The sequence below is a fragment of the Lepus europaeus genome, chromosome 7 (genome assembly GCF_033115175.1).
Source record: "Lepus europaeus isolate LE1 chromosome 7, mLepTim1.pri, whole genome shotgun sequence".
NCBI lineage: Eukaryota > Metazoa > Chordata > Mammalia > Lagomorpha > Leporidae > Lepus > Lepus europaeus.
This window is the reverse complement of record NC_084833.1, coordinates 32,110,604-32,137,673: the sequence shown is the minus strand read 5'-3', so window position 1 is coordinate 32,137,673 and position 27,070 is coordinate 32,110,604. Positions and strand designations below refer to the sequence as shown.

The 27,070-nt window shown below is 40.6% G+C and overlaps 1 protein-coding gene across 2 annotated transcripts in view; it reads left to right on the top strand.

Annotated features, from left to right (window-relative positions):
- QSER1 (glutamine and serine rich 1) overlaps positions 1-27,070 on the top strand; it is an 83,753-nt gene that overhangs the window by 29,318 nt on the left and 27,365 nt on the right. For both annotated transcript variants that reach the window (XM_062196346.1, XM_062196347.1), the window contains exons 2-5: positions 5,281-5,393; positions 5,752-5,910; positions 8,059-11,757; positions 26,069-26,391. In XM_062196346.1, the coding sequence (XP_062052330.1) occupies positions 5,281-5,393; positions 5,752-5,910; positions 8,059-11,757; positions 26,069-26,391 (4,294 nt within the window). The remainder of the gene's footprint in view (positions 1-5,280; positions 5,394-5,751; positions 5,911-8,058; positions 11,758-26,068; positions 26,392-27,070) is intronic.

Below are 27,070 nucleotides of genomic sequence, written 5' to 3'. Positions count from 1 at the left end.
TAAAACTATGTTAATATAGGTTGAGCATATTTAATCCAAAATCAGAAATGCTAAAAAATCTGAAACTTTTTGAACACCCAGACAATTTCAAGGGTGGGCGTTTAGCAAAGTGGGTAAGCCACCAGTAAGGATCCCATATACCCTATCAGAATGCCTGGGTTTCAATCCTACCTTTACCCCTGGTTCTAGCTTCCTGCTGATGCACACCCTGGGAGGAGGCAATAGGTGGTACCTCAAGTACTTGGGAAATCGGATTGAATTCTGATTCCTGGCTTTGGCCTGGCTGGTTGTTGCAGACATTTGGGGAGTGAACCAGCTGATATAAGAGCTCTCTCTGTCTCTGTCTCTCTGCCCTTCAAATAAATACAATTAAATAGTTTTTAAAATGTTTCAGATTTTGGAGCATTTCAGAGCCATCTGCTGAATCAGATGGCTGCGATGGCCGGAGTGGAGCTAGGTTGAAGACAGGAGCCAGGAGCTTCTTCCAGGTCTCCCACATGGGCACAGGGGCCCAAGCACTTGAGCCATCCTCAGCCACTTTCCCAGGCTCATTAGCAAGGGAGCTGGATTGTGTAAAATACTTGTGTAAAGATTGTGTAAGTACTTGGGCCCCTGCCCACCCATGTGGGAGACCTGGATGCTTTGGCCAGGGCCCTGCCGTTGTAGCCATTTAGGAATGAACCAGGAATGTAACATCTCTCTCTGCCTTTCAAATGCATAAATAACTAAATCAATCTTTAAAATAAAATGCATCCTGAAATGGAATCCTTCAAAGAAAAACAAAATCCATCTTCTGTAACTAATTAATAATGTAGCATTCAAAGGATACTTACTTTTGAATCCATGTGGGTTTTTCTTTTCCCACAAAGGCAAAGAGAGAGATCTCCCATCTGCTGGTTCACTCCTCAAATACAACAGTCAAAGCTCGGCCAAGCCAAAGCTAGGAGCTGAGAATTCATTCCAGGTCTCCCATGTGGTTGGCAGGGACCCTATATGTGAGACATATCTGCAGGGTCCCAGGATGCTCATTAACTGGAAGTTAGCATGTGAAGTAGAGCAGGAACATGAACTCAGGCATTCTGAGATGGGATTATGGGCATCCTAAACAGCAATTGAACCAATATATCAAATGCTTGCCCCGAATCAATATTCCAACTAACTTTGATGAGGTTTGATTGTAGAGCATCAAGCAGCAAGAAAAAATACTGTAGGATGTTACAGAAATTTTGGATAGAGATAATGAATGTGTATTGATGTACTTATGGATTAGGTTCTGACTTTTGGCCAGTTGAGGTATATATGAGAAATGAGCTTCAAAGATGAGAAAGTGTATATTAGATTTGTATTGGAGTCGTCAGCATGAACTCTTTTTTTAAAAAAAGATGATTGATTTATTTCAGAGGCAGAGTCATGGGGGTGGGCTGGGGAGAGACAGAGATTTCCACCCACTGGTTCACTCCCCAAATGGCCACAGTGGTTGGAGCTGAGTCAGTCCAAAATCAGGAGCTTCTTCTGTGTCTTTCATTTGGGCTCAGGGGCCCAAGCACATAAGTAAGGAACTGGAGCAGAAGTAGAGCAGCTGGGACTTGATCTGGTGCTCATATGGGATGGTGGTGCCACAAATGGTGACTCTACCCATACGCCACAGCACCAGCCCCAGGAACTCAATTTTTAAAAAGACAGGAGTATCTTAGCCTTGTCTACCAAAAGGGTCTAGAAGCAATGACACTGCAGGCATTGAACGTACCTATCAACCAAACTTGGTTCTAAATTCCATTGTCCACCAGAAGGGCTCCTTATGCTAATGGCTGATTTCATGTCTGGGACAGGTTAAATAGCAAGTGAGCCTGAATACCTTGTGCTAGAAGGTAAGGATATACGTACCAACCAGGACATGTCATAAAAGATACAAGACCCAAGGTATAAACTGAACATCAGGAGTGTATAATGAGGGACTGGCACCATGGCATAGCAGCTTAAGCTGCTGCCTGCAACTCCAGCATCCCATATGGGTGCCAGTACTAGTCCCAACTGCTCCACTTCCAATCCAGCTCCCTGCCAGTGTGCCCGGGAAAGCAATAGAGGACGGCCCAAGTGCTTGGGCCCCTGCACCCATGTGGGAAAGCCAGATTAAGCTGTTGGGCTCCTGGTTTCAGCCTGACCCAGTGCTGGCCAATATGGCCATTTGGGGAGTAAACCAGCAGTTGGAAGATCTTCTCTCTCTGTAACTTTGCTTTTCAAATAAATAAAATGAATCCTTAAAAAAAGCATATATAATGATAAATTCTTAAAATATACATATACCTTTTGGAAAATATACTAAGACACATAAATATATTATAGACATGAGACTGGAAAGATGGAAAAATAAGCTCATTTTTATTTTACTGAAGAATGCTAACTAATAAATACTGAAATGATGAGCTAATCAGAAAGCTGTCATTTCTAATCTCCATTGTAATACTTGAATTAACTAGAGATCATGGTGAGTGATACCTAAAACCACTAACTATTAGGAACAAGAGGGGCCAGTGCCGTGGTGTAGTGAGTAAAGCCGCTTCCTGCAATACCGGCATCCCATATGGGCACCAGTTAGAGTCCTGGCTGCTGCTCTTCTGATTGGGCTCTCTGCTATAGCCTGGGAAAGCAGAGAAGATGGCCCAAGTCCTTGGGCCCCTGCACCTGCATGGGAGACCTGGAGGAAGCTCCTGGCTGCTGGCTTCAGATTGGCACAGCTCCGGCAGTTGCAGCCAATTGGGGAATAAACCAGCAAATGGAAGATCGATCTCTCTCTCTCTCTCTCTCTCTCTCTCTCTCTCTTTTTCCCTCTCCTCTCTCTGTGTAACTCTGACTTTCAAATAAATAATTTTTTAAAAAAGGAACAAGATATTCAAACTGTGTAAACACAACTACATGCTTAATATCAAAATAGGGAAAATAACTATACAGTTCTGGAACACTACCATAACTATTTCAAGCTTGGCATCACTGATAATGAGGCAGACTAACATTATGTCCCCCTTTGGTGTAATAAGTACACAACATCACTTAGGCATTTCTCATTAGGTTTGGGACATCCTACAATTTAGCTAACCTCGACTCTTTAAAAAAAGAAATTAAGAGCAGTGATTTAGCCTAGCTGTTAAGATGCCCATATCCTACATAGTAGTACCGAGGTTTTATTCCTTGCTCTGGCTCCTGAAATTGGGAGGCACTGGTGATGGCTGAAATAATTGTGTTAAAGCCACTCACATGAGAGACCTAGATTGTATTCCTGGATTCTGGTTGCAGATCTGGTCCTAACTCTGGCCCCTGCCCCTGCCCCTGACCCTGACCCAGACCCACCTGTTTTGGGCATTTCAGGAGTGAACCAGCAAATGGGAATTCTCTCTGTGTGCCTGTGTCTCTTCCTGTCAAAAAAGAATTTTTTAAAAAAATTCAGTGTCATAAAATCAAGACAAAAGTAAAATGGGATTAAAATAAATATTTATTTTAATTTTATTTGGAAGGCAGAGAGACCAACACAGAGGGATCTTCTGTCTGCTGGTTCACTCCCCTGAATGGCTGCAGCAGCTGGAGCTGAGCAGGTTGAAGTCAGGAGGAACCCAATCCAGATGTCCAGTGTGGCTGGGTGAGAGGGACTTAAGCACTTGAGGCATTATCTGCTTGACTCTCAGGGTACACATTAGCAGGAAACTGGATTGGAAGCAGAGTAGCAGAACTCAAACCAGGCACCATAGTATCAGATGCAGAGATCTAAGCAGGGACTGAACTGTTGGGCCAGACGCCTACCCCAAGCACAGTTCTTAAGTTAATGAGAACAGCCAAATGAAATTCTTGAATTTTGATTCTATTCTAGTTAGAGCTTAAAACTCCCAGACATTTTGGCAACGGTTGGAATGTTTTCTCTGTAATTACACTGTTATTTAATTAACGCTAAATTTCACCAAGCCTAATGATATATTGTTAAATAAGAGAATGTATGGTTATTTGGGGAAATCTCCTTATTCCTGGGAAATATAGCTTAAGTTTTTAGAGATACAGTGTCATGATGTCTACAAGTTATGTTTAGATGGGTTAGCAAAAACAAAAACGATAAATGTTTCAGTGTGTAGAGAAAAATTGTAACAATGTTAGAGTTGAATCTATGAGTTGTTCTTAATTACTCTCAGTTTAAGGCTTAATTTTCTAAGCATGTTATTGTGAAATAATATTGACTATTAATTTATTTGCATTACTTGTTATTCCACAGAATGTTAGAATTTAAAGAGGCTTTCGAGGTTATTTTGTCTTTTTTTTTTTTTTTTTCACGCAGATGCGGAAGTTGGTTTGACAGTGATTGGGTCATTTTAAAATAAATCTTTGTTCAGTTTATTTGAGAGGCAGAGAAACAGTTCCCATCTGCTGGTTCTGTGTAATAGGTAGGGCTGGGCCAGAGGCAGGGGCAATAGCCAGGAATGCAATTCAGGTCTCCCATGCAGGTGGCAGAAACCCAATTACTTTAGCCATCATCACTACATCCCAAGGTCTGCACTGGCAGGAAGCTAGAGTCAAGAACTGGAGCCAGGAATTGACATAGGTACTCCAGAGTGGGACACTGATATCTTCACTAGTAGGCTAACACTGACCCGAGTTACTTAATTAAATCACATTGTTGGTGTGGGTGTTTGGCTCAGTGGTAAACATGCTACTTGGAACACCTACCCCCTGTACTGGAGTGCCTGGGTTCAAACCTCGGTTCTGCTTCCAATTTCAGCTTCCTGCTAATGTTCATGCTGAGTTGCAGCAGGTGGTGGTTCAAGTAGTTGGGTCTCTGCTTTCCACATGGGAGACTTGGATTGAGTTTCCAGCCCCCTTCTTTAGGTTAGCCCGGCCCTAGCTCTTACAGAAATTTGGCAGGTGAACCAGTGGATAGATGATATTTCTCTGCTTTTCAAATAAATGTAAGTTAATAAGTCATATATAAACTAGAATAGAGCTTGGACAGTGAATCCAGCTCTCATATTTTCTAGGATATTGCTCTTTCCATTGCTGCATGGTATCTCAGTAAGATAATTCTATTTGAGGTCAATATGAATTAAGGAAAATACATCATTTTTCTTCTTAGCATAGCATCAATGTATTTTCCCTCTTGTGACATTATTTCAGACTGTGTTTGATCTACTCATCTGTAGGTATTCAGTTAAAAACTTCTACTTTTGTTAGTCGCTCTCCTAGAAATTTCTTGATCTTGTGGTTTTGACTACGTATTTTTGATCACTGACTTTTAATGTCCTCCAGTTTAAGCTATGAAGAAGGACATCCCTCACACTCTGAAACAGATCTCCTTCAAAGACAGACATTTGCAGCCTCTCATCAGCTTCCTGGATATGTTCCCACACCTCAACCAACTGGTAACATTTCTCTTGAGAAATATACAATGAATCTGGGTATATTCAGTCAAAATTTCATGTTAGTTATAAATGCTATGTGTAGGATGTAATCGTGCCATGGGAATTGTTAAAAAAGGGGTTTTTACTGATAGAAAACATAATCAATAAATTGAGAAATCTTTGTTTCATGCATCTTTAGCAATTTTAAATTATAAATATGGTTGGCCAAATTAGTATTTGTGTGCTATTTCAAAATAAAACAGTATAGGGTTATAGAATTTTTTGGCCTATGTTTTCAGACATTAAAAAAGTAGTATCAGGTATATAATTTTATATAAGTATATGCTTTTACTTTAGGATATTTTATCATCCAATGTAGGTCTTTCTGGAATATTTGATACTAGTGTGAACAGTGCCAGCACTAACACTAAAGAGTCTTCAGTGATGAATTTTCTCTCTACTGTTGAATCCCGAACTGCTCAGGCTGCTTCTTCAGGAACTATTTTACCACAGTTCAGGGCTCCATCCTGGCAGACAGGTGAGTTTCTGTTTTCAGAATTTTTAATTGTTATAAAAATGCTGTTCAAAAACGTACTTTTTATGGCCTTGCATTATGGTAGTGTGCCTGAGAATGATGTTAATTATTGATTTTCCACTAAACTTTTTTTTTTTTTTTTTTTTTTTTTAAGATTTATTCTCTTCTCTTTTCCCTTCGCCGCCCCTTCACTCTGGTCTGTAGGGTGTTCCCCAATAAACCCTTTCCCTTACTCCGGTGTCCGGTGTGCTTTGCGATGGCTAACATTAAGATATAACAATCTTCATAAATAGAATGAAATAATTCTAAGAAAATAAAGAGAAAAAGGCAAAAAATTATTTTTTCCAACTTAACCCTTTCTGTTGTCTCATTATGCACTTTAGCCACTCTCACAGCTAAAACAATAAAATGCTTTCCTTTTCAGTTTGTATTTTTCCAAGTTGTTCCTCAAGTGTTATTGTTTGTGTTGTTTTAAAAGCAACAATAAAATGCATTAAAATATGTTTGTAATAAAAAAAAAGATTTATTCTATTTATTTGAAAGAGTTAGAGAGAGAGGTAGAGACAGAGAGAGAGAGAGAGAGAGGTCTTCCATTCCACTGGCTCACTCCCCAGATGGCCACAATGGCCAGAGCTGTGCCGAATTGAAGCCAGGAGCCAAGAGCTTCTTCCGGGTCTCCCACATGGGTGCAGGAGCCCAAGGACTTGGGCCATCTTCTTCTGCTTTCCCAGGCCACAGCAGAGAGCTGGATTGGAAGAGCAGCAGCTGGGACTAGAACTGGCGCCCATATGGGATGCTGGCGCTTCAGGCCAGGGCTTTAACCTGCTGTGCTACAGCGCTGGCCCCGCCACTAAACTTTAAAACCTGGAGTTTTCCACAATTTTAAGGTAGACAAAATTCAAGAATTTGTTACTGGTAGACATTCAGTTTTAGTACCCTGATATAAAGAAGTTCACATTGAAGGGTAGATAATTATTAAAGGTAAACCCTCTTTTAAAGTTTATATTGGCAGTTTAAATATATATATATATATATATATATTGTTTTTTTTTGACAGGCAGAGTTAGACAGTGAGAGAGAGACAGAGAAAAAGGTCTTCCTTTTTCCATTGGTTCACTCCCCAAAGTGGCAGCCGGCGCACTGCGCCAATCCGAAGCCAGGAGCCAGGTGCTTCCTCCTGGTCTCCCATGCAGGTGCAGGGCCCAGGGACCTGGGCTATCCTCCACTGCCTTCCCGGGCCACAGCAGAGAGCTGGACTGGAAGAGGAGCAACTGGGACAGAATCCGGCGCCCCAACCAGGACTAGAACCTGGGGTGCTGGCGCTGCAGGTGGATTAGCCTAGTGAGCTGCAGCGCCGGCCCTACAGTTCCACTTTTTAAGAGAGGAGTTAACAATCTGGCATTTATTTTTCTTGGATTTTTTTTTTTTAATGTTAACCATATATCCATCTAATTTGTTTATGGCAACTGTATTTCTAGAATATATCATACTTAGTTGATTACTTTTGATAGACATTTTGGTTGTTTCTACTTATAAACAATAACTGTAATGACCATCTATACAAGTATCTGTATTTATTTATTTCCGTAGAATAAATTTTTGGAGATGGAGCTTTTGGATCACAAGGGTGTACACATTTTCACTTTCATGATATATGGCTGGAACACTGCCCGGACACATTAACAATCTCTTCTTAACAGTACCTTGTTAACTTCTGATCAATATTTCATGTTTATACATGCTCTATTATTATTGGGAAGTTGTTCATAGGAAGTCAGAACTTGAAATGCTAGAGATTTTTATATTTTGATATATATATACAAATATATTTTGATAAACTTCGAGTCTTCATTGTTAATTTTAGATTTATCTTGTTAGGTATAGGCAATTTAGTGTTGTTGTTTCAGTGTTATTTTATATCACAATTATATATATGAATTGCTGATATTTTTGCCAGTTTGTTTTTGCCTTAAGGCTAGCAGTTTTGGAGCATTAATTTGGAAAAGTTACATGCAGAACTAATTTGCCTAGCCTTTCAGTCTTACAGACATTTTGATGCAAGTAGCGCCAATGTAAGTCATTCCTATGAAAACATATATTTAAGTACTTGTGCTGTGATTGCATAAAGATCTTTGTGCCTTCTCTTCACAGGCATGCATTCCTCAGCTGCAACTGAGCTGTTTGTTACTGGACCCTTGCCAAGCACTGGAGCACTTCCACCATCTGCCCTGTCTGCTTATCAGCATCCTGCCACCTTCAGCAATAGAAACTTCGCTACCACCTCACCTTTGGTGCTTCAGGATTCAACTTTTAACACTACATCAAATGGGATTTTAAATCCTCATGACCCTTTGCTACAAATCAAGACTTCCCAGGGGACTGTTCCAACTGCATTGGCATTTGAGCGCCTGGGTAGTTCTGCATTAAGTAATAGCATACCACCTCAGTCTTCAACATACCGCTCAGCTCAAGAGTCTGCACCCCATCTTTTACAACCTCAGTTTAGTTTGTTGCCTTCAGCACTTGGAGGAGCCCAGCAAACTCCTCAAGCCTACAGTTCAGCGCTCTTTACTAGTTCTACTGCTTCCATTGAAAGAGCTCTTCTTCGAGAATGTAGTGTTATTAAACACCATCAGCGGCCTTCAGGAACCCAGTCTCTTCAGGCACAACTGACTGGTTCACAACATTCCTTACATAACTATCTATCAAATGCAAGTGTAGTTAATTTTCAGGAAACAACCAGGCAGTCATCTTTATCCTGCAGCCCGGGTGGAAATTCTCCTCAGGGGAGCAATGGAGGACCACAGCAGAAGGCCTCCCAGGTCTCAACAGAACTGGCTCAGTCTTACTCATCTGCAGTTCCATCATCAGGGTATCCTTCTACTACAAAAGTTAACAGCTGTCCCACAAAACAACCACTGACGTCAGCCAAGACCCCAAAACCTCAAAATGTAATTCCTCCGTTACAGACACTAAGCTATTCCAAACCTTTACATAACCAGAGTTCTGTCATATCGGGCCAAGCACAAATTTATTCCACAGCGCAGCTACCGAGCCTCTTATCAGTTAGTCAGTCCCAAAATTATGGCTTAGTACAGCCACATAACGTGCCATCTATTGTTCATTCACAGGTTTATAGGTCCAGCAAGGTTGAGAAATTGCCATCCTTATATAAAACATTGACTTTTTCTGGGTCATCTCAGACTGTAACTGCTGAAAATCAGACACTCAATTATTCATCTAATCAGCAAGAGGTATTATCTTCAGTTACAAATGAGAATTACCCTGCTCAAACAAGAGATCTGTCTTTAGTCAGCCAGTCTCCAAGTTATTCATCTGGTCCTTCTCAGGGTTTATCTCCAGTAAGCCAGGCACAGGTTAGTTATTCATCTCAATCACAGGTTTTGTCAGTTGTTAGCCCTTCAGAAAGCTATGCCTCAGGGCAGTCTCTGACATTAACAGCCCCTTCTCTTTCTTACTCCTCTGCTTCTCAGCCTCAAAATTTGCCAGATACCAGCCCAACCCAGAATTACATTTCTATGCATTCCCAGAATGCTCAGACTCAAGAATCATCATCTCCCCAGTCCCAAAAATTTTTGCCTGCTGTCCAGTCACCATCCTTTGCATCCTCTACTCATTGTCAGGCATTACAGAATAATAATATACCTTCCCCTGACCCAAAGGCTTATGCTGAAAGAAAACTTGACTCAAATGTGTACACATCCTCAAAGCAAGAAGATGATTTTCCAATGCAAGAGTTACAGGTGTTGCAGTCGCAGGCACCTCTTGAGTCATCAACCCAAAGAGTATCTGAGGGGAAAGTTAATGCTCAAGAAACAACTTACAAGGTGTCAAAGGCAGATGACAGATATTCTCAGAGTGTAATCAGAAGTAATTCCTGTCTTGAAGATCAGGTTGTTGGAATTGCTCTGCAAGGGTCAGAAAAAGAAGAAAGCATGGTTGGTTCAGTGACTCAACTTAACCAGCAAGTTAGCCAAATCAATAATGCTGCAACCCTTGATCTTAAGAAGGCAACTAATTTAATACAAACTCCACCAATAAGGTTAAATACTAAAGATGTAAACCAGCAGCACTCGCTTATACGGAAGGTACATGAAGCCAAGGTCCAGGAGCAGCATGATCAAATAGTTAATGCCTCATCTCAGATTCAAATTCCAAATCATGCTTTAGGGCACGGCCATCAGGCACCGCTTCCTAACACACAGGTCCTTTTAGATTCTGCCTGTGATTTACAGATTCTTCAGCAGTCAATCCTTCAAGCAGGTTTAGGACAAGTAAAGGCATCTTTACAAGTCCAGCGTGTTCAGAGCCCCCAACAAATAGTGCATCCTTTTCTTCAGATGGATGGTCATATTATTCCAAGCAATGGCGATCATTCTCAGCAGCAACTCCATCCTCAAAATTCTGAAATTATGAAAATAGACATGTCTGAATCTTCAAAACCATTACAACAACATCTAACAACAAAGGGCCATTTTAGTGAAACAAATCAACATGAGTCAAAGAATCAGTTTGTTTCTCTTGGATCAATGTGTTTCCCTGAGGCAATGCTTCTCAGTGATGAAAGAAATATCTTATCAAATGTAGATGATATCCTAGCAGCTACCGCAGCAGCTTGTGGGGTTACACCTTCCGATTTTTCTAAATCAGCTTCAAATGAAACTATGCAGGCTGTTGAAGGTGGTGAGTCTAAATCTCATTTTCAGCAGTCATTAGATGTCAGGCATGTGACTTCAGACTTTAACTCCATCACAACTACAGTAGGAAAGCCACAGAATATAAATGATATTTCCTTAAATGGAAATCAGGTTACTGTAAACCTTTCACCAGTACCTACCCTTCAGTCAAAAGTAACTCTTGAACAACAGCGCATTGAAACACCTGGTCAAAATATGCCAACCAAACCAAATTCAGCAGTAGCTGGAGCAAGTCACGAAGTCCAGGAGCAGAGTTCTGGCCCATTCAAGAAACAGTCTGCTACCAATCATGAATCTGAAGAAGACAGTGAAGTTCCTGTTGATAGCACGTTAAACAGTAACAGAAACCAAGAGTTTGCTTCTAGCAGTAGAAGTTTAAGTGGAGAGAGTGCTGCATCGGAGAGTGAGTTCACCTTAGGCGGTGATGATAGTGGTGTGTCAGTGAACCCACCTCGGAGTGCACTTGCACTGTTGTCCATGGCCCAGCCTGGGGATGTAATCAGTGTCAAGACTGAGGAAGAAAACCAAGACTTAACACATTTTAATCTTCAAAAGAAAAAGGCTAAAGGAAAAGGACAAAATAAAGAGGAAGAGAGCAGTAATCAGAAACAGCTGAAAAGACCTTCCCATAGCAAACGCCAGAATCCGAGAGGAACAGATATATATTTACCATACACATCTCCCTCCTCAGAAAGCTGCCATGATGGTTATCAGCATCAAGAGAAAATGAGACAGAAGATCAAAGAGGTAGAAGAAAAACAGCCAGAAGTCAAAACAGGATTTATTGCTTCTTTCTTAGATTTTCTGAAATCTGGACCTAAACAGCAGTTTTCCACTCTGGCTGTCCGCATGCCTAACAGGACCAAACGACCAGGGACCCAGATTGGTCGTACATTTTGCCCACCACCACTTCCAAAGAGCTCATCATCTACAACACCCTTGCCTTTAGTGTCTGAAACTGGAGCTAACAGTCCATCAGAAAAAGCTGACAACGAACTTAAAAACATGGAACACTTATCTTCATTTTCGTCTGATGAAGAGGATCCTGGAGTATGCAATAATGATATTTATAAAAGTATCTCTACTCCCTTAACTGCTTTGGATGCTACTTCTGATAAAAAGAAGAAAACAGGTAAAGTGTTAACATTTAGATTCACAACTATGAGTTTTCTATTTTTAAGTTTTATAGCCTAAAACAGATCTGCAAATGCATTTTCAGTATAAAATGTGTAGTTATGTCTTGTCTATAGGAAAGTTCTGGATTTCAGGCTCAATGATTCTGGCTTTTCTTGACTTTTTGCTGTGGACAGCGCAATTTACACAGTATGTTATCCAGATACCTCTGGTCTGAGATTTTGAAGTAGCTAGGGATATGAGGCATTATATTCTGGGCCCAATTGTAAACCTGTCATATTTCTTGGGATGCCAATTTTACTCGCCTATTAACATTTTACTATTAAATATGGTTATATTATGTGCAACATTTACATTAATATAATCAAGATAAAATTTTTAGATTTTATGCCGGCTCTAACTACCTAAATATTTGGGTATGTGTTGGTTGGTTAACAGAGGAAATGTTTTAATAAGCATTGCCTTGTATAAATAATTAACATGTAACTATAAAAGTTACTATTTTAAGGAACACGCCAAGGAAAATTTATAGCAATTATATAGCTACCACCTACCAGAGGAACTGGTAGCAATATTATGAGATATGCATCATTAATTCCAATTATACAATTAATGGAGCTGAGACGAAATGAATTGTGTTGTTACTCCTTACACCTAGCAAATGGCAGAACTGGAATCTGAACCCAGCCATTTCTGATCTAGGGCTTCTCTGCTGTACTTGTTGCTATAAGTCGGTGAAGTTTTTTGAGTTAAACTTTGTTTTGCAATGTACTTCTCAACTTCTTTCTGGACTTGAGACTACGTTTAAGTACTAAAGTGATACAAAACAACTGGTATCCCGAATAATCTAGCATAAGTGTCCGAAAATACATTTCTAAAGAATTTTCATTCTTTAGGGAAATTGCCCTAATGGAAAGTCAGTCTTAGATCCAAGACCTATGGATGTCCAAATTCAGAATGCTTGCCAATTATTATTATATTGCCTCTTGTGTGCCCAGAACAAGCCTTTTAAAAAGTCTCTCTTCTAAAACATGAATCTTAATCTAGTTTCTTCCAGACAATTATTAACTCCTTTTAGTTACGATCATCATTACCACAGTTCTTACTATTAGGTCTTTGAAGATCTGTCTGTCTTCGTGTTCCTTGTTTCCTCATCTGCAAGAAGCTACTGCTTGGTCTGTTACAACAGACTTCTCATTAGAATCTTTGTCTCCAGCCTGCGGAGTCCATCTTCCATATCGTCACCAGTTTTATCTTTATAGAAAAAGAAAGCTGAGTGTTACGTGTGCTTCAAAGCACTTTTGTGCTTCATGGGGGAAAAGATCATAGGAAAAAATTTTCCCTTTTCATTGTTTTACTTTCTCGTACTATTTCCACTTTCCTTCTGTGGCAACTGAGTTTCTCATTGTTTCTTCAACATATGACCTACTTTCACAGTTGTCTTTGAACAGACTTTTTTCTACCTAAATTGCTCTGTTCTCCATAGTTTATTTAAAGTTTTATTTTTTTATTTGTAGCGTAGAGTTAGAGAGAGAGAAAGAGAGAGACCTTCCTTCTGCTGGTTCACTCCCTAAAATGGTCGCAGTGGGGCTGCATCAGGCAAAATTCAGCAGCTTCTTCCTGGTCTCCCACATAGGTGCAGGGAACATAGTACTTGGGCCATCTTCCACTACTTTCTCAGGCGTATTAGCAGAGAACTGGTTTGGAAGTGGAGCATCCAGACTTGAACAAGAGCCCATACAGTATAATGGCATAGCAGGTAGCGGCTTAGCCCAATATGCCACAGCACCAGCCCCTTCATTTTTTAATCCAGCTGATTAAAGTCTACTATCAATGTCATTTTGGGTATGTTGCTCCAGGGAGAATTGGTGTTCAGTTGCCACAACCTTTAAATGTTATGAAGACATTCACTTTTGTGTATAATTTCACTTATATTTGTATATATTTCATTAGATAATGAGTTTCTTTAGGTCAGTAGTGAAGAGTTATGGTAAAAAAATTTAGGCTTTGAGGCTGGTGCTATGGCACAGTGGGTTAAGCTACTGTTTGCATTGCTGGCATCCTATGGGGTTGCTGGTTGGAGTCCTGGCTGCTCCACTTCCATTGCAGCCTCCTGCTAATGTGTCTGGGAAAACAGACGAAGATGACCCAAGTGTTTAGGCCTCTGCACTTACATGGGAGACCCAGATGAAGCTCCTGGCTGTGGCTGTTTTGATATTAGCCAATAGATGAACGCTCTCTCTTTCTTTGCCTCTTCCTCTCTGTAACTCTGCCTTTCAAATAAATAAATACTTTTAAAAATTTGGGGGCTTTGTAGAGGCAGGTGTTGGCACAGTGTTTAAGATGCTACATGGGGGTGTGGACATTCTGATGCTGTGGGTTAAGCTAGCACTTGTGTCATCCATATCCCATATGAGCGCTGGTTCAAATCTTGGTTGCTCCACTTCTTTTTTTTTTTTTTTTTATTCTTTTATTTTTTGACATGCAGAGTGGATAGTGAGAGAGAGACAGAGAGAAAGGTCTTCCTTTTGCCGTTGGTTCACCCTCCAATGGCCACCGCAGCCGATGCACTGCAGCCAGCAAACCGCGCTGATCCGAAGGCAGGAGCCAGGTGCTTCTCCTGGTCTGCCATAGGGTGCAGGGCCCAAGCACTTGGGCCATCCTCCACTGCACTCCCGGGCCACAGCAGAGAGCTGGCCTGGAAGAGGGGCAACCGGGACAGAATCCGGCGCCCCGACTGGGACTAGAACCCGGCCGGTGTGCCGGCGCCGCTAGGTGGAGGATTAGCCTGTTGAGCCACAGCACCGGCCCCAGTTGTTCCACTTCTAATCCAGCTCCCTGCTAATGTGCCTGGGAAGGCAGAGGGTCCCACCCAAGTGGAAACTCAGATGAAGCTCCTGGTTCCTGGCTTCAGTCTGTCCCAGCCCAAGCCATGGCAGTCATTTAGTGAGTGAACCAGTGGATGGAATATCAATCTCTTTCTCTCTCTCTGTCTCTGTCTCTCTCTCTCTCTCTGTCTCATTCTACCTTTCAGATAAATAAATCTTAAAAATGAATCGGTTTGGTTTCATTCACAGTGAGTGGTGAATTTCTTCAAAATGGATGTGAAACTAAAGGGGAACACTCAGCTTCCATGTAAGAGACCCATAGGTGTGCAAGGCAAACTCTTGATGACACAGATGACCGAAATTCAGATCTCAAAAATGGAAGAAAACCAGAAAATCTTCTTTCTTTTCCATTTGTTTGAGCTCTATGGATAAAATACACTTGGAAAATGTTGAAAGCTTAAAAAATGTGGACCACAAATATAAGAGTCCTACAGTCTATTTTCTCTGTTTTTTTTTTTAAAGATCTTTTATTTTGAAATTTAAAGCTTAGGTTTTGATTTTATTGAGCTTGTAGCTCCTTGGGGTGGGTGTAGTGCTATAGCCTGGCCCAACCTTGGCTGTTGCAGGCATTTGGGGAATAGACCAGAAGATGGAGGATCTCTGTCTGTCACTCTGCTTTCAAGTAGGTGAAAACAAACAAACAAACAAACATTTTAAAATGTTGTAGCTCTTTGCCTCTGAAATATATTTGGAGTTATAGGATGCTATAAGAATTTAGCATCTTTATCCAAAATGGATATTTGGTTATTTAATCACTGTTTATTATTCAATCCATTTCCCCACAGTGTGTCTGAAATGGTATCTTTGGTAATTGAATTCTCACACTTATTGGAATGTGTATGGATTCTGTTCTTTTCCATTTGTCTAGTTTTCTGTTCTGTATTTGGCAGTGTAATCTGTAGTATATTAAGTCTTCTATAATTTTTTTAAAGATTTATTTTACTTATTTGAAAGGCAGAGAGAGAGAGAGAACTTCCATTTGCTGAATCACTATCCAAATGGCCATAATGGCCAGGGCTGGGCCAGACTGAAACCAGAAGCCTGGAGCTTCTTCTGGGTCTCCTACATGGGTGCAGGGGCCCAAGGACTTAAGCCATCTTTCGTGGCTTCTCCAGGAGCCTTAGCAGGAAGCTGGATGGGAGGTGGAGCAGCCAGGACTCGAACTGGCACCCATATGGGATGCCAGCATTGTAGGCAACAGCTTAACCTGCTAAGCCCCTGTAATTGTGTGTGTGTGTGTTTGTTTTAAGATTTATTTATTTATTTGAAAGAGAAAGAGGGAAAGATACAGAAAGAACCTTCCACCTGCTGGTTCACGCAGCAAATAGACACAATGGCCATGGCTGGGCTAGGCTGAAGCCAGGAGCCCAAAGCTTCCAGGCCTCCAGTGTGGGTGCAGGGTCCCAAGCACTTGGACCATCTTCTGCTTTTCCAGGTGCAATAGCAAGGAGCTGGATTGAAAGTGGAGCAGCCAGATTTCAAACTGGTACCCATATGGGATGCCACAATGCTGGCATACCCTCTCTGTAACTCTGCCTTTTAGTGGTTCTTTTTTGTTATTGTTCTTGGATTTCTTTCCAGATAAATTTAGAATCAGCATGTTTGACTCTGTTAACCATCTCTGGAGGGTTATTATAAAATTTAGAATTTAATAGATGGACTATTAATGGTATATGAATAAGGTTAGGGAAACTGAAAGCCTTGCCTTAAACCTAGTAGCAGCTGGGGCGGGGTGGTGGTGGTGGTGGTGGTGGAGAGGTATGTTCCATCTGCTGGTTCCCTTCCCAGATGTCCCACGGCAGCCAGGGCTGGGTTATAGCCAGGATCCAAGGAGTCAGTCTGCTACATGAGTAGCAAGGACCCAAGTACCAGAGCCGTCCCCAGCTTCCTTCCAGCAATAATATGCTGGAATGGAAAACAATTAGCACTTGAACTCAAGCACATTGATAGGGCATGCAACCTCATAAGCTACAGGACCAGATGTCTGCCCCTAATTTCTACTTTAGTCTTAATTCTTTCCCCTATCTTCTTTGGGCTTAATTTAATACTTTCTTTCTGGCTTCTTGAGTTTAGTGCTTAGTTTATTTTTGTGTTTTCTGACTAACATAGCCTTTAATCTCTTAAGTTTCCCTTTTTTGTACCACACTGCTGCCATATCCCACTGGTTTCAGTGCTCTTAATTGTTCTAAATGGCTTTTCATTGATTTTATTTTCTTTTTAGCCTGAGAGTTATGAAGAATGGCCAGGGTTTTTTTCTTTTTTTTTTTTTTTCTGGCCCTGTTGTGTTGTGTCCAGTTAATATGTCCACTTTTTGAAATTTAGGGAAATTTTGTTAGTGATTTGGTAAATGGTCACATTTTTCATTTTTAAGATTTATTTATTTGAAAGGCAGCGCGGGGACTGGTGCTGTTGTGTAGTAGGTTAGGCCTCTACCTGCTGTGCCAGTATCCTATATTAACACAGCTCCAGTCCTGGCAGCTCCACACTAATGGCCTGGGAAAGCATCAGAGGATGGCCCACGTGCTTGGGCTCCTGCACCCATATGGAACACCCAGAAGAAGCTCCTGGTTTGCTATCAGCCCAACTCTGGCCATTGCGGCCATTTGGGGAGTGAACCAGCGGATGGAAGATCTCTCAGTCTCTGTCTCTCCCCTTCTCTCTCTATAACTCTGCCTTTGGAATAAATCTGGAAAGAAATAAAAAGAAAGGAAGGAAGGGTGGGAGGGCGAGAGTGAGGTGGGGAGGAAGAGAGAGAAGGAAGGAAGGAAGGGAGGGAGGGAAAGTGAGAGGGAGGGTGGGAGGGAAGGAGGGTGACAGAGACAGGGAGAGACAGATAAAGAGATCTTCTGTCCACTGGTTTACTTTCCAAATGGCTGCAATAGCCAGTGGTGGCCCAGGTCAAAACCAGGAGCCAGGAGCTCCATCCTGGTCTCTCTTATGGGTGGCAGGGGCCCTCACACCTGGGCCATCTTCCACTGCCTTAGCATTAGCAAGGACCTGGGTCTGAAGTGGAGCATCTGGGACTCACACTGGCACTTGGATATGGGATAATCAAATTGCAGGCATGTTTTAACCTGCTGTGTCACAGTGCAGGCCCCAGTGGTCAATTTTTATAAATATTCCATGAGTATCTACTTGCTAATAGATTTTATTTGGTAATTTTTAGACCCTTTATATCTTTTCCTTTGTTAGTGTAATATGTGACATTTGGTTACATAAGAAAATGTTATGTGCATTTTGGAGGTATATAACATACCTGAAATTTACTTTACAGTACCCTAGCAAATATAAAAGGCAAGATATATGAAATAAGAGTATCACAATGTGTGTGGTTGTTAGTTCTGATAGTGGAATGTGAGGGTTTGTTATTCTCTACTTTTTGTATATTTAAAATTTTATAATTATAAAAAGGTTTTAAAAATTCTCTTTATTCCTTATTTATTTTTAGATTGCTTGATCTGTTGATTCCTGAGAAAGGTGTGTTAAAGTTTCCCACTATATTTTGTTTTTTTTTTTTCTAATACTGTTTACTTGACACTTTTTGAACTCATGAAAATAAATACATAATATTTTCATAAAGTTAAATTTCCTTGTAGAGTAATAAAGTTTCTCTTTTTCCCATTTAATGGTTTCTGGTTCTAATATTGCCTTACTAATTTTGTTGTTAGCATTATTTTAGTATATTTTCCTTATCTGCTATTTCAGAACATACTTTCTTGTGAAATATAACATGAAAAAAAACTCATGAAGAAAAATATGGAAAATTTCCATGAATTTGAAAATACACAATTATTTAAGCCATATTCCCTGACCATAATATAGTAATTCCATAAGAGAAGGAAGAAAAAAAAACAAAGAAAGAAAACACATTCTAAATAAAAGGAAACAAAAAATGAAATAATAAACCACTTTATTATTGGAATTGATAATGCAGCCTTATATTGAAATCATTGGGATATGGCCAGAGTGTAGTACAAAGAAGAAAATTTGGGGCAATAAATGCTATTCATTGGATAGCAAAAAAGTACAGAATTAAATTGAGTATTAAATTAATGCCAACTTAAAACCTTTAGAGCTAACTACTAACTAACTTGGTAGTAATCACTTCCTTTTCTTTTATAATTTTATCACCTGTATATGCATTTCTAAACACTAAACTTTAGTTTGGTGGGTTTTAAAACTTCTTCTCAAGAGTATCATGTAGTAGGTTTTTTTCTTTTTTTCTTTGTTTTTAAAGATTTTATTTATTTATTTGAAAGTTAGAGTTACAATGAGAGATAGAGACAGAGAGAAAGGTCTTCCTTCCGTTGGTTGGTTCACTCCCCAAATGGCTGCAACGGCCGGAGCATGCCGATCCGGAGCCAGGAGCCAGGAGCCAGGAGCCAGGAGCTTCTTCCGAGTTTCCCACACGGGTGCAGGGGCCCAAGGACGTGTGCCATCCTCCATTGCTTTCCCAGGCCATAGCAGAGAGCTGGATTGGAAGAGGAGCAGCTGGGACCAGAACCGGCGCCCACATGGGATGCCGGCACTGCAGGCAGAAGATTAACCTACTGGGCCATGGCGCTGGCCTCAATATCATGTAGTATTGATACATTTTCCCTCTGCTAATTTGGAAGCTATGCATTCTTTTAAATAAAAATTTGCTTAGTAACTTTTTATCTGGAAAGTTTTCATACACAAAGGTAGAGATTGTTGTAATGAAACCAACTCAAGCATTATACAGATTTAATAACCCTCAGTGCATGGTCAGTTTTCTTTCATTCATGTGTCTTTCTGCTCCCATAACCCCTGATTATTTTAGTGAAATATTTTCGGTTCTTTCTCTGGTCATGATAGAAATTACAATATTCATTTTCAGTTTCTAAAAGTCTGTCTTCCTCTTCCTAGGTAGTATGGATTTTTGAATGCTGGAACTTCACTAACATTTGTTTAGATCTACTTATATATTTACCACTCTATCCATTTAAAAGGCAGAGTTACAAAGAGTGGGGGAGAGACAAGAGAGATTTTCCATCTGCTGGTTCAATCTCAAGTGGCCCCAATGGCCAGGGCTGGACCAGGCTGGAGCCAGGAGCCGTGAAGCTTCATCTGGGTCTCCCATTTGGGTGCAGGGGCCCCAACACTTGGGCCATCTGCTGCTTTCTCAGGTGCATTAGCAGGGAGCTCGGTGTGAAGTAAAACAGCGGGGACCTGAACTGGGTTGCCCAGCATCGCAGGAAGTGGCTTAACCTGCTATCTGCTACAGTGCTGGCCCCATCTGCCCTTTATTCATCCTTCTACCTCATATCTTCTCTTTGGGCTTATTTTGTGTCCGACTGAAGTCTGCCCTTTAGTTTCCTTATCTGAGGGTCTCCTGATGGTGCTATTTCTTGTAAATAGCCAGATACCCTGTAATTAACTGTATATACGTTCATAATACTCACATCTTCCTGTTATATTGATCCCTTAATCATTACATAGTGCCCTTCTTTGTCTCTTCTAACGGTTTTTATGTTAAAGTCTGTTTTGTCTGATAATAGGATGGCTATACCAGCTCTTTTTTGGTTTCATGGAATGTCTTTCCATCCTCTTACTTTCAGTCTGCTTGTATCTTTGGTGAGATGTGTTTCTTGTGGGAAGCAGATAGGTGGCTCTTGTTTTTTCAATCCATTTGGCCAGTCTGTATCTTGTAACTGGAGAGTTGAGGCCATTTACATTCAAGTTGACTATTGATAAGTAACAGCTTGGCCTTGCCATTTTCCCATGAATATTCTTATTTACTTTGGATTTCTTTTATACCTTTACTGTGGGATTTTCTGCCTTCATGTTCTTTCATGATGATGGCTTGCTTTTTGTCTGTGTGTAGCATGTCCTTTAGCATCTTTTGTAAGGCTGGATGAGTGGTGACGAATTATTTCAATTTCTGTTTGCTATTGAAGGTCTTTATTTCACCTTCATTCATAAATGAGAGCTTTGCAGAATACAGTATTCTGGGCTGACAGTTTTATTTTTTTATGACTTGGACTATATGTTGCCATTCTCTTCTCGCCTGTATGGTTTCTGATGAGAAGTCAGCTGTGAGTCTAATTGGAGATTCCTCTGAAAGTAATCTGGCGTTTCTGTTGTGCACATTTTATAAGCTTTATGATTTACTGTGGAAAGTTTGACTACAAGGTGACATGGTGAAGATCTTTTATGGCCATGTCTATTTGGAGTTCTATTGCTTCCTCTGCTTGAACATTCCTTTCTCCAAATTGGGGAAGTTTTCTGTAATTATTTCACTAAATAGGCCTTGTTGGGTCGTTTGATAGTATCCCATAGATATCTAAGACTGTTTTCTACTTTATTCAAGGTTTATTTATTTATTTATTTTTGGTCTGATGGAATGATTTCCAGAGGTTTGTCATCTTAATCAGATATTCTTTCGTCTACCTCGCCAAGTCTGTTTTTAAGGCTTTCCACTGAATTTTTTATTGGATCTATTGAATTCTTCATTTCTAATATCATTTTGATTTCTCTTTAAAATCTCTATGTCCTGGGGAAAATTTTCAATCATATCATGTATGGTTTTTTGTAGTTCATGGATTTGCTGTGATTATTTTTTTGAATTCCATTTCCAGTATTTGCTCAATATCTTCATCCTCACATTCTAATATTGAAATATTATTGTGTTCCTTTATGGGGGGTCAAGGTATCTTCCTTATTCTTGTTTCTTGGATTTCCGCATCTATTTTAGGCATCTGTAGAATTAATTGTGTTTTTTTATTCCTCTGATGGCTTTTATCTTTGATCTATGCCTCTGTGCCTTAGTGGAATGTCTGCACTTTTAGTGTGGTGGGTGTGGCAGGCAGCTCTGGTCAGTGCTCCTGCGTGGGGTGAGTATTCAGGGTAACACCCAAGTTGGGTGTGGTAGTCCTCCTCTGGTTGACAGGATGGAGAGGAACGGTCACCTCTGTTGGTGTAACCACCCCCTTACTTCCAAGCTGAGGAATGCCCAGGTGTTAGCCCCCAGTGTGTTCAACACGCATCCACACCACCATATGAACCGTACAAATGATCTGCACAGTCCTTCCTGTGAGCACAATTCCCTCTGCTCTGAGCTGCTGTATGCAGCCAAGGATCTCAGAGTGTTCAGCAGCACTCAATGGTTGTCCAAAAACCCAAAAACCTCATGCATAATATTTTCTCCATCTCAGCACGGGCCTCTCATGATCAAGGAGTGCGAGAGGGACCACTCCACCCTGCTAGCCTGTGTCCCCAGGGAGATTGAGGTATTCCCAGAGCCACTGCCATAGTGTGTTTTGTCCCACTGTATCGAGCCCAATCCTCCCAGCTAGACTCAAAGTCAGTGGGGAATGCAGGTTTTTCTCCCTGGTGAAATCCCTGGATCACAGGCACACAATACCTGCTGGCCGCAGCCCTGCTCACTTCACAGTTGTGCTGGGTGTGTATAAGAGTCCCTGAAAGTGGCACTTGCCTTCTGCAGGGATGACTCCCTCTCCCCACCGGTTTGTTGCCAGGTAGGTGTAGCTGGCACAGTGGTTACCCCTGATGGCTGCGTGAAGAGTGTCCCCAATAGTTGGTGGGTACACACACGCACAAGAGCTGGAGCAGCTGCTACCTACTTATGTCAAAAAATTGTTCCAGCCTCCCACCACTGGCCGTAGGTCACTGTTAATGAGGGGAGAAGGGGAGAGATAGACTGCACTGCTTTTTTATTTTTTTCCCCTCAGAGTTAGCAATGACCCACTGCCCTGAGGGATCTGGGCCAGGCTCAAAAATGGTGCAGTCTGCTAGGCTTTCCCTCCAGCTCTGTCAACAGGGGCGCTGGCCAGTGCAGTTTGACCTTAGTTTGTTTGCCAAAGGTGCTTTTTCCAGATCCAAACTGCTGAGGCCTTTGTTGTTTCCTTTCTCATTGCTGCGAGTCTGCACTGCCACACAGGTCTAGGCCGTTTCCACTGCTTTTGCAGGACCTCCCACCGCAGTTTCCCCTGCAGCTTTGCCTTGAGAGTGGACTTTCTCTACTTTTTGTTCTATTAATTTTGCTGATCCTAGATCAGACTGCCCTGTCACTGTTCTGCCATCTTGGAACCCCCTGTATTTCATTTTAATTTTAATTTATCTAATGATATGTTGAGTGGTCTTCATGTTCTTATTGATCATGTCTTCTATCTTCTTTGGAAAAATGTCCTGATCCTTTACTCAGTTTCAAAATAATGAGATAATATAATACTGACTTTAAGATACTGACTTATAATAATACTTTATAATACTGACTCTAAGAAATCTTTGTATATTCTGGATACAGGTCTCTGGAAGATAACAAGATTTTTAAATAAACATGTCCCATTCTACAGATTATCTTGGCACTTTCTTGATTGCATCAGTTGCAACAAAAAGTTTTCGTCTTTGATGGAGTCCAGTTTACTTTTCTTCTGTCACTTATGCCTTTGGTGGCATATCTAAAACTGTGACTTATCCCAAGGTCACAAGATTTAAAACTATTTTTGGGCCAGCACCATGGCATGTTAAGCACCATGGTTAAGCCTCTGCCTGCAGCACCAGTATCCTATACTGGTGCCAGTTTGAGCCCCAGCTGCTTCATTTCCACCCAGCTCCCTGCTAATAGCCTGGAAAAGCAGCAGAAGATGGTCCAAGTGTTTCAGCCCCTGCACACACTTGTGAGACTCAGAAGAAGCTCTGGCTTTGGACCAGCCCAGCCCTGGCCATTTCAGCCATTTCGAGAGTGGACCAGTGGATGGAAGACCTCTCTGTCTGTCTCTTTTTCTCTCTCTCTGTAATTCTGCCTCTCAGATAAATAAATAAATCTTTAATGCTATGTTTTCTTATAGTTTTAGCCTTTACATTTTATATCTATAATCCCGTTTCAGTTAATTTTTGTGTAGAATCTAAGTTTGGGTTCTAACTTCATTGTTTTATAGGCAGCTGTCCATTATCTCAGCACATTAAACTGTTCTATTCCCATTGAATGGTTTTGGCACCTTTTATGAAACAGTAATTTGGTTACAAATATAGAAATTTATAGACTTTCAATCTCTGTTAATCTATGTATATCTGTGTCAGTATCACAGTATCATCTTGATCACTATGGTATTATATACAGTAAATTTTGAAATTGAGAAGTGTGAGTCTTCCAACTTTGTTCTTTTTTCAAGATTGTTGTGCCTACTGTGGGTCTCTCATTTCCATGTGAATCTTAGGAACAATTTGTCCTTTAATGAGAATATGTGCCTAGAACTTTTGTAGTGACTGGGTTGGAACTGTAGAGCAATTTGGGAAGTATTACCATTTAACAATATTGAGTCTTCTGTCCATGAACATAGGATATTTTTCCAGTTATATTAACATTCTTTATTTCTTTGAGTGATGTCTTCAGGTTTTTACAGTATAAGTTTTGTGCTTCTATTGTTAAATTTATTCCTAAGTATTTTTTTAATTTCTAATGCTAGTGTAAATAGCATTATGTTCCTAATTTCATTTTTGGATTTTTCACTGCAAGCATTTTTTTTATATTTATATTGTACCCTGCAGTCTTGCTAAACTCTTGTATTCCAATAGCTCTTTAGTAGATTTCATAGCACTTTTTTATATATAAGATCACATCATGTGCAAATAATTTTACTTTCTTCAGACGTCCTTTCTAGGAGGAAAACATCCAGTTTTTCACTGTTAAATATGATGTAAGCTTTGAGTATTTTCTAGATATCCTTGGTGAGGTTTGAATAAGTTCCCATTTATATTTATGTTGTTGAATTATTTTATCATGAAAGGGTACTAATTTTGCCAAATGCTTTTTCTGTACCTGTTGTGATGATCCTGTGGTTTTATACTTTGTTGTGTTAATATAATATAGTACATTAATTTTTCAGATATTAAAATTACCTTGCATTGTTAAGATAAATCCCACTTGGTCATTTTTATGATTCTTTTTATATGTTGGCAGGTTCACTTATATTTTCTTGAGGATTTTTGTCTTCCTATTAAAAATTTTTGATGTGTGATTTTCTCATGACATGTTTATCTGGTTTTGGTATGGAAATAATACTAGCCTCATAGACTACTGGAAAGTGTTTCCTCCTATTTTTTGGAGTTTATAAAGTATTATCATTCTTATTTAACCATTCATAGAATTTACTTGTGAAGCCATTGGACCTGTACTTCTCTTTATGGGATACTTTTTAATTACTTAATTCTGTTTACTTGATACAAGTCTATTCACATTTTCCATTTTTCCCTAAGTCCTTTTTTGTAGTTTGTATCTTAGAATTTGTCCATTTTTTTCAAGTTACTGTTGTCATGTAGTTTTTCACAGTATTGTTTTATAATCCTCTCTATTTTGGAAGCTTCTAGTACTGTTTCAGAATATTTGGGGAGTGCTTTCCTTTCCTATATCTACTCAACTTGTCGCTCTCTCTCTCTCTCTTTTTTTTTTTCCCCTTAGATTTATTTGAAAGGTAGAGATACAGAAAGAGATGGAGAGAGATCTTCCATCCACTGGCTTACTCCCCAAATGGCCAGATGGCCGGGGCTGGGCCAGGCCTGAGCCAGACCTCCTTCAGGTCTCCCACATGGGTGTAGCAGCCCAAGCACTTGGGCCATTTTCCACTGCCTTCCCAGGTGCATTAGCAGTGAGCTGGATCCCAAGTGGAGCAGCTGGGACTCAAATCTATACCCACATGGGATGCCAACACTGCAGATAGAGGCTTAACCTGCACCACAGCTCTGGCCCCTCAACTTTTCATGTTTTAATGATTACTCACCATTAGTGTGCTGGTCCTTATAATCTTTTTTATATCTCCATTTTTTGAAAAAATATGCTTGTTCTATTTAATTAGAGCTATGGGGAAAGGTACGTAGACAGATGTTTGCAGTCTACTTGTCACCCAGGTTCAATTCTCACATCTTTTGAGTCTTGGAAATTAACAGCCATTTTAATTTCTTCCTGTGGTTTTGACTGTTTCAGTCAATTTGATTGTAAAAATTAAAAATATTTTAAGATTTTATTTATTTGAAAGGCAGAGTTACAGAGAGGCAGAGGGGGACAGAGAGAGAGAGAGAAAAAAAAAAAAGAGAGAGGTGTCTTCCATCCTCTGGTTCACTCCCTAGGTGGCCTCAACAGCTGGAGCTGTCCTGATCCAAAGCCAGGAGCCAGGTACTTCCAGGTTTCCCATGTGGTTGCAGGGGCCTAAGGACTTGGGCCATCTTCCACTGCTTTCCCGGGCCATAGCAGAGTTGGAAGTGAAGCAGCTGGGACTCGAACCAGTGCCCAGATGGGATGCCAGCACTGCAGGTGGCAGCTTTACCCAGTGTTCCACAGCGCGGGACCCAATAATCAAATCTTTTTAAGCTGTTGAGATTTTACTCAAAATAAGTAAATGTGTGTTTGTATTTCTGATTTGTATTTGCTTACTTTATTTTCAGAAACCCTACAAGTGGGAACTGCTAGTCCAACTGCCAATACTACTGGTACTGCTACTAATTCATCCACCACTGTGGGTACAGGTAAACAAGAATCTCTCCACTCTACTTCTTCTGCAATAAATATCCTGGAGAATACAAGCACTACAGATCCCTCCAAGTCCATTGAAGTTGATGGGCTTCCTTCAGACCAGTTTGCAAAAGGACAAGACACTGTTGCCATAGAAGGTTTCACTGATGAAGAAAACGTCGAAAGTGGAGGAGAAGGCCAATACAGAGAGCGTGATGAATTTGTGGTAAAGATAGAAGACATAGAGACTTTTAAGGTGATGTGAATATTCTCAGGTGTGAAGTTCCTATGATAGCCTTCATGTTGACTTCAGCAGCATGTATCTAGCTTGTATTACAAAAAGTTCTATTTTATAATTATCCTACAATATCATAAGTATTTGGTAACATCAATCCAGTAGATGTTTTGAAACAAGAAGTAATTGAAAATAATTTTAACTTTGTCTTAATTTTGTGTATTTCCAACTGGTCAGTTGCATTTGGGTATTAGTAATTACAGAAGTTTTGAAATGTGAATTCTTTGGGGTCCGGCGCTGTGGCTCACTAGGTTAATCTGCCTGCGGTGCCGGCATCCCATATGGGTGCCGGTTTCTAGTCCTGGTTGCTCCTCTTCCACTCCAGCTCTCTGCTGTGGCCCGGGAGGGAAGTGGAGGATGGCCCAGGTGCTTGGGTGCCTGCACCGCATGGGAGACCAGGAAGAAGCACCTGGGTCCTGGCTTCGGATCGGCGTAGCTCCAGCTGTAGCGGCCATTTGGGGAGTGAACCAATGGAAGGAAGACCTTTCTCTCTGTCTCTCTCTCTCACTGTCCAACTCTATCTGTGAAATTAAAAAAAAAAAAAAAAGGAAATGTGAATGAAAGGCTCATAATTCATGTCATTATTAGGAGGTAGGAAAAATGATCTTTATAAAATTTAAAAGTGTAAAGAATTAAAGTC